General features: G+C 36.3%; 1 protein-coding gene across 1 annotated transcript; it reads left to right on the forward strand.

Annotated features, from left to right (window-relative positions):
- Window positions 1–1113: 1113 nt before the first annotated feature.
- LOC136235268 (uncharacterized) lies at window positions 1114–2901 on the forward strand. The gene is made up of 4 exons (XM_066024863.1): window positions 1114–1296; window positions 1466–1677; window positions 2155–2329; window positions 2448–2901. The coding sequence occupies exons 1-4, from the start codon at window positions 1263–1265 to the stop codon at window positions 2621–2623; spliced, it is 597 nt and encodes a 198-aa protein (XP_065880935.1). The 5' UTR covers window positions 1114–1262; the 3' UTR covers window positions 2624–2901.
- The last annotated feature ends 5214 nt before the right edge of the window (window positions 2902–8115 follow it).

An 8115-nucleotide genomic window follows, 5' to 3' on the forward strand; every position in this document is an offset into this window, starting at 1 on the left:
ACATTATCTAACTTCAGTTGGCTGATGAAAACTGGGTATGGATACAAGCTTTAACTCATCAATGAATTCTTCTCAACCTTGAAAAAAGAAGCAGCAAGATCAGAATTCTGATTACACATACATGAAACCTTTAATTTAAAAAATGATAAAAAAAATGGAGAAACTCTTTAATTTCAAAAATTAAAAACGACAAACCAAAAAATTTCAAGCCTAATTTCAATTGTATCAAAGTTCTAAGTATCATAACCATCAGATAGAAACACCTCTCGGGACCGTGAAATACCGATTGACTCCACCGATCTATGATACCTCGGCTGTCGGATTCGAAAAGTAGGACGACTTTAGAAGAATCATGAGAACACATCAACAAGCAGTCGCCGGTTGAGAGAAACAGTAGTCACAGAGATCACAGAGGCAAAAGGGCTCGAACAGGTGATATTGCAGTTAAACACAGGAAATAATGTAAAATTTAATATTGGATTTTTTATTTTTCAATTTAATATTTGGATCGGATGATCTGTACAAATGGATTCGTTTTTATTGGTTGTAAGTTCCAACTGTGCTATCCTAATTGTAACTATAAGAGCATCCCTAATGGGTATTATTTAGTTGTTACTAATTGGGTTAAGTAACAACTACATACCAGGGAGCTTGTTACTTCAGTGTCACTTATTTAAGTTTGTTATCTCTTTTGATAACAAACAGTGTTTCCTCCCTAAAATCCAAAAAATAATGCGCTTGTATGCCACACCAGGCGCGGAAGCGCCAGATCTGGCGCGTCAGGTGCCAGACGTGGCTTCTGCGGATGATTTCTTTTTGTTGTAAAATATATCCCTTAGTCCCTGGTCAATTACACTTTTGATCCCTCCTGTTAATTAATAATTTTTTTATCTCACAATATCTTAGAAAACTACAACATCTCTAATAGGATGTCACTTACACTTATTACTAAATGCATCTAAATCACAATAGTTGTCACCAACCATTGTGGATGCTCTAATAGCACCGTATAAAATCTCCCTAATGTGGCCGATTTGGCCTCACCCGACAAAATAATCAATTGACGTGTCATTATTTAACAGGCCATAGTCCAAACCAAAGTCGAACTGAGACAGTCGACCAGCCAGCCCATAATACAAATCCACCGAAAACGATTCACATTCTTCACCGTTAGATTTTTCAGGTGGGATTTACTTTTCCTAGAAGAGAAATTTCCTCTTCTCTGCTCTAATACAAGTTTTTCTCTCCGTAGACCCACCGCCATGTCTGGAAACACTACATGCACCGTGTACATAGGTGAGTTTTCTAGTCTAGATTTAATTTATAAAGCTGAAATTCCTAGATCTATGTGTTTTCCAGGAAACTAGTTCCTTCAGATCTATTTTAATTGCGATTTGGTTGTTGTTTATGACGAGCTGAAGTTTTGGGAGCTAATTTAGATTCCAACCGGTAACAACTTTTGCAGGAAATTTGGACGAAAAGGTGAGTGATAAGGTGTTGTACGATATTCTAATTCAAGCTGGGCGGGTGGTCGATCTGCACATGCCTCGAGATAGGGAGACTGATAAACCCAAAGGTTTTGCATTTGTAGAATATGAAACTGGTGAGACTGCAGACTATGCCGTAAAGCTTTTCTCTGGCCTTGTCGTTCTCTACAATCGGACCTTGAAGTTCGCGGTGTGTATATGATATCCATTCCCTTTTTATTTGCTTAATTTTAAGAATTGCTTTGCGTTTATAGAGCGATTATGCTGAATCTGGTTGCGATCTATACTGTGATAGTTGAATATTTCCGTTTATGGATTTGACTGATGGTTAGGGTTATTGTTTGAAATCTGATTAATTAGAATTGAACACTGACAGTAATGGATTATGGTGAACTTGAAGCTATGGGGTTTTTCTAGTAATAAATAGGAGAAAGGACAATATGGAGGGGGGGGGGGGGGGGGGGGTCATATTCATGTTACTTCGTCACAATTATGTTTTCTGTTTTTTTAAATTTGCTATGTTATACAGATTTCTGGGCAAGACAAACCCTCGCAAAATCTTCCCAGTGGGTCTTTGGCTGCCTCAAATTCTAACAAGGGGTGGTCATATTCATGTTACTTGTCACAATTATGTTTTCTGTTTTTTTAAATTTGCTATGTTATACAGATTTCTGGGCAAGACAAACCCTCCCAAAATCTTCCCAGTGGGTCTTTGGCTGCCTCAAATTCTAACAAGCAGCGGCCTTACCCTCTGCCAACCAACAATTTGGAGAACTCTAATCAATCTATGGGGCCTTCTGCTTCATGCAGAGTTTCAGCTTACTCTCCCAATTATTCCCAAGGTAACTTGCATTTTTTCCATACTTTTTCCCCTGCTTGTTGTCGATTTATGCTTTTGAAAAATTGTGCAGGCAGGTTACTTAGTTTCATTGATCCTGAAAAATGTTTTTTTTGATTCAGCGCCAGTTCCCAATGTTGTTACACACCATCATAATGGATATGGGTCACAATCCAATGCCATCAAATATGATAATGGTAGAAGAGTTTTTGGTTCCTATTTTGATAGCATTAACCATTATAGTTCAAATCGCTATGATTCAAGTAACCGTATTTCATATTCTCTTGGTAATAATTAACTAATTAGAGAGTGAACTCACGAGCAGTTCTTGGAATGCATGCTTGCGTCTTTGTGTAATCAGTCGGTCAGGTAAGTTAGGTAGATCATCTGTGAATATGTGCAATCAGTTGGAGATGCAACACGATATTGTTTCTTGTGCATCCAATAGTCAGAGAGGAACAATGTTAGTACTTCAGTTCTAGTCATTATAATTGTAGTCCTATATTGGTGACGATTTTGAAAATAAGTGGCACAAACTATGGATTCTCTATCATAAATATCTTATTTACAGCTTTCTACCTTTTTTTTTTCTGATAATCATAATTACCCTTTCCTCCTAAAATTTTCTAGTTCTTTAGTAATTTCACATGTTCCGATAGAAAATATATTAATTGAACTTACCTTTTGTTGAAATTCTCATACCTTTACTCTCCAAGAGTAATTTACAAGTAACTATCAGTTTCAATTTTTCAATTTAATTCAACTACTTTAATTTTGTTTCTAGATGTTGTATAGACAGTATGACGCCTAACTATACTGTCAGATGACAAATTCTAGAGTTACATTATAAGCATGTTATATTGAGCTTGCTATGGTGAACAGCAAAGATAAAAAGCTGTTCTTGATTCATCATGCAATATTACATGTTCATTATGTTGGTCCAAATTAATTATGCAGGTTGTGGTTGCATATTGATTAGTTTCTTTGGAATTGTGGAAGTTTCTCATGCTATGTTAACCTATGTTATGGATCCCTTTGCCTAAAGGGATGGATGTTTGTTTGATCTTCGAAAATCCAAAGTTACTTGATCCAATCTTCTGTTTTCTTATGTTAAGATGAAAGTGACTAGCTATTTTCATGCAGCAAACTATTATTGTTCATGCAATTTGATAGGATCCTAGTAGCCTATTATTAATATAGCCCTTAGGATTCGTTTAACACGATCTAAATCTGTAAAGGAGCATGGCAGCTTTTTAATTAGTTCAAATGCAATTGTTAACTTGGTATAGAGTTTCATTGTTAGAAGAGAACAAAGAGTTGAGAGCAGCAGTTTTTTTAGGAGTATATGTAAAGAAATGAAACCCTCTATGAAGGGACAAACTAACATCACTAGCAAGTTTTTTTCTAATTCATAATTGCTTGTTTAATAGGTATTCTGTCTAGTAATTAGAATTCTGTTTGGACTATAGAAAATCCTATGCAGAAGGAAATTCCTAAGATGGAGCAATTTAATTCTAAAATAATGAACCAAAAAATGGTTCTGACACCAGAAATTTTAGCATCCAAAACAGTGTGTGTATATATTTGCCAAAGTTAAGCCCAAAATCTGTATTTACTAATCTTTATTCTTTGATTGCATCATGTGCAATCATTAATCACTGCTTGTATATAGATCAAATAAGAGCAAGATCTTCTTTAAGTTTTGGAATATGGTTGTTGTTGCAATAGTTTCTGTTGCATGCTTAAATTTTTTTGCATTGTCATTGTAATGAGAATTTTATGTTGCAGTTGCTGCCTATGTTGCACAGGAACTTTAATTTTCAAGTGTTTCACCTTTACGTGTCCTTTTCAGGACCAAATCTCTTGAGTACTTGTACGTAATGTTGTACTTGCAAATTGCAATCAATTGGATATTGTTTCACATAGTTAACACTCATAAGAAGGGGCACCTTTTTACTCTAGAAAAACGTGGTCACTAAAAAGTAAGTGTGCAAGGCTGTGACAACTGTAATAGCAGGGGTTTCCTTAGCATGTGGTTTCCTTACCTTGTATTGCTCAGAAGTCCTTTGTTGTGTAGATATATGTGTATTCCTTTTCAATTCAATATATTCATGTAGTCGCTTAGATTACATGGTACAACATGTATTTCTTTGTATTTACACGGTATCGGAGCCTAGTTTGGCTTCTATTTCTAGTTTCTAGGTTGTTTCCCAGAGGTTTCTTATGTTGTGTAGAAGCTGGTCCTTGGGTTGGGTGACATCTTCCTTCACCCCATTTAGTGTCACCGCCCCTCCCACAAGCTTCTTCTGCCGCCGACCGTCCGATCTGCAGATTCTTGCAGTCGATATCCCAGCGCGCAATTCTCACGCTCGGCCACTCTTGTTGGAGCTCTGTCCACGTAGGGCGTGTTGCGGCACCATCAATTGTTTCGGCATCACCTCTGCCTCTCCGATTAGTTTTCTGGTGAATCTGCTTCTTGCTGTTGCTTGTTGGCAATCTCTTATACTTATCTGCTTTTGTTGAGGATTGTTTTCTTGCTGTCCTCTCTCTGTTCCCTATCTGCCTCCCTGATTTGTTCTTTTGGGTTGCGTTCCCCATCACATTGTATATGCTAGAGAAACTTGAGTTTCGTTGACTGATATTGTTTTGTGACTATGTTGAGTATAGATGATACTTTTGAGTTTCTCTCTGTTTAGTTCCGGCAAAATAATACCTCAGTTACCCTAGAGGAACTGCCATGGGAGTAGACCTGCAAGTTGTTAGCTATATTTGTAACAAGCTGGTTGTTCCAGCTTGAGTGGAGTGCTAGGGTGTGCAAGGCTTTGACAAACCCAGTTGTAATAGCATGGGTTTTCTTATTAGTTTCATGGGGGCTTCCTTATCTTGTATAGCTTAGTAGTCCTTTGATGTATAAATATATGTGTGTGTATTCCCCTCCAATTCAGTATATTCATGTAGTCTCTTAGATTACATGGTATCACATGTATATCTTTGTAATTAATGTGACCTTCCTTTTATTGTTTGATATGCATGTGCAAATTGAGAGTACTGCTATACTATTATGTCATGACTGCAAAATCTCCAAATCATTACAAGAAAATCAAATTCAACAGCAATAGAAGGCGCAGTTCATCAGATACTTGGAAGGGTGTTGACATGCATGCAACTTTTTGCCTCTCTGGTTCAAGCTTTCTTTTAACTGTTCTAGGCAGTAGCTGTAAAACCGGTGTCTTGCAGATTACCGTGTAGCATGTCATGCCCCAAAAGGATGGTAATACTCCCTTACTGTCAACTATTAGCATATTTGGCTATTAAACCCAAGACATTCACTCTAATTGAGCTAGGGCTGAAAATGAATACTTGGCTATCTGCTTTGTCAGGATTCCTACTAGACTTTAGGGGAGTAGTTATCTTGTCTCAGTTGTAGATTATGTCAATAGTATTATGTTGTATTCAATATCTTATATTTAATCATGGGGTAGAAATGAGATTATTTTTAGTTCATCAACTAGGACTAGGACTAGGACTAGGACGATGATATCATAAATAGTTCATTGATTTGATAGGTTGGTCAAGTAAGTATAAATTCACGTGAATTTGAATGTTGAAGTTCCGGATTTCCGGGTTATAGGAACTAGCGTGGTTGTTTACAGGACAAAGTTCAATATACCCTTTAAGACCATTTCCAACCCTGCATTGGAGACGGCACAGATTGCTCGGTTAGTAACCAATTTTATGCATTTTGAGATTATTGGTGCAACTGTAGCAGCAGCAATTTTTCTGCTGAGATGTTAGTGTTTGTTTTTAGTCAAAGCAGACATGGTTTATTTATTTTTGTGTTTCATTTGATTTGATCAGAAGATAAAATTAATTGAAAGATGAAAAGATAATTAACTTAGCAACTTTAGTAATAGACTTAAGGGAAAATGGAGTGGACTTCTGTAACAACCCCGATCAATATGTCGGGATGGTCCATTCGGGTCCAAAGTCAACACTAAGTGTGTTTGTTTTGTGTTGAACAATATTATCAAAATAGTAATTGACCGATGATGCAATAAAGTGGTTTTAGAATGGGCAAAATGTAGCCAAAGCTCAGTACATAAAGCAGATTTTAATACCGTTATTGTAGGAGTAAAAAGTATTCAAATTAACAGACACCTCCGTTTTTGCTTGAACATGAAAGACCATGCTGCTGCTGCTATAATATATTATCAGTTGAAGTGAGGAATTTCCAAGTGCATAATAAAAATGTTAAATATATAGACAAGGATTTTAATTCTGCTTTATATGCTACCAAATATAATAAATTAGCATATATTTCTGAAATCTTATGCATTATTAATTCTACATATGGTATCGATTAAGGTAATGGTTTGTTTAAATTGGAGGAGTGTTAATATATATAAAGCAGAGGGTGCTGCACGAGTTTTGAACTAAGGCCCAATTTGGCAATGTAATTGTTAACAGAGGGTTTAGCTGTTTGGAGAAGTGCACGAATATATGATAAAAGTTTTAAATGTCAAAATTGAAAATATATTGAATTTTTTTATGTTCAAAACATATTTTTAAAAATTTAATACCAGTTTTTCTAATAAGTTGTAGAATGATAAGATGTTAAAGTTTTTTTTTTTTTTTTTTTAAAAAAGCTATATAAATTGTAGCTTTTTTAAAAGCATTTTTTCTAGCTTTTTAAAAAATGTTATTTTGCAATTCTGCTTTTATATTTTAGGGTCTATGAATGTAATACCAAATTGGCTCTAAGTAATTCGATGACCTATTAACAATATAATTATGATTGTGGGGGCATTCCCTACTCAGCGATGCCTTGCATTTCATAGATTCGGGTGTAGTAAAAAATATGCAAGGGTTGTTAGGTCGTTGTCCCGAAGCTGTGTGCCATCTCGGGGCTCGGGGGTGGTGTCAAATATGCAAGGGCTCTTGCATGATGGACGTGTGTGGGTAAATAAGCTAGTCCACGGAAATGTTAAGGGTAGGGGTAGGGGTAGTAGGTTACGCTTTGGGACATGGAACATAGACTATTTGATAGGAAGATTAGTTGAAATTGTAGATGTTATGAAAAAGATGAGAATAAATATAATGTGCCTATAAGAAACCAAGTGGGTTGGAGCCAAGGCTAGAGAGATAGCTCCTTGGGGTTATAAGCTTTGGTATTCAGGAAAAGATAAGGGTAGAAATAGAGTAGATATTCTTATTGACCAGAACTATGTTGATGATGTAGTACCGGTGTCTAGAAAGAGCGATAGAATTATGAATGTTAAGCTTGTGATCGAGGATGGGGTTGTTAATACCATAAGTGCATATACACTACAAACAGGATAAGATGTCTCTATAAGACCAGCTTTTTGGGGAGGACTTGGAGGAAGTGGTGCAACAGGTTCCTATAAATGAGAAGATGGTACTGGGTGGTGATCTTAATGGATACGTGGGTTCTAGGCGAGATGAGTTTGGGAGTTTTATGGAGGTTTTGGTTTTGGAGATAGAAATGTAGCAGGAAATGATACTTTGGAATTCGCATAAGCCTATGACTTGAGTATCATAAACACATGGTTTACGAAAAGAATCTCCCATTTAGTGACTTATCGGAGTGACGGTAATGTGAGCCAAATTGATTTCTTTCTAGTAAGGAGTGCTTGGAGAAAGAGTTATATTAATTGTAAGGTGATTCCTGGTGAGAGTACGCCAACCCAACATAGAGCAGTGAAGCTTGATTTTCGAAGTAGGAGATGTATAAGAAAAAGACATCACAAGTGGAAACTAATATTAAGTGGT

Source organism: Euphorbia lathyris, chromosome 7 (assembly GCF_963576675.1).
Source record: "Euphorbia lathyris chromosome 7, ddEupLath1.1, whole genome shotgun sequence".
NCBI classification, from domain to species: domain Eukaryota; kingdom Viridiplantae; phylum Streptophyta; class Magnoliopsida; order Malpighiales; family Euphorbiaceae; genus Euphorbia; species Euphorbia lathyris.

Coding starts and splice junctions, on each gene's coding strand:
- LOC136235268 (XM_066024863.1), top strand. CDS start 1,263: ATGTCTGGAAACACTACATGCACCGTGTACATAG. Junction 1,297..1,465: donor TACATGCACCGTGTACATAG/GTGAGTTTTCTA, acceptor CAACTTTTGCAG/GAAATTTGGACGAAAAGGTG. Junction 1,678..2,154: donor ATCGGACCTTGAAGTTCGCG/GTGTGTATATGA, acceptor TATGTTATACAG/ATTTCTGGGCAAGACAAACC.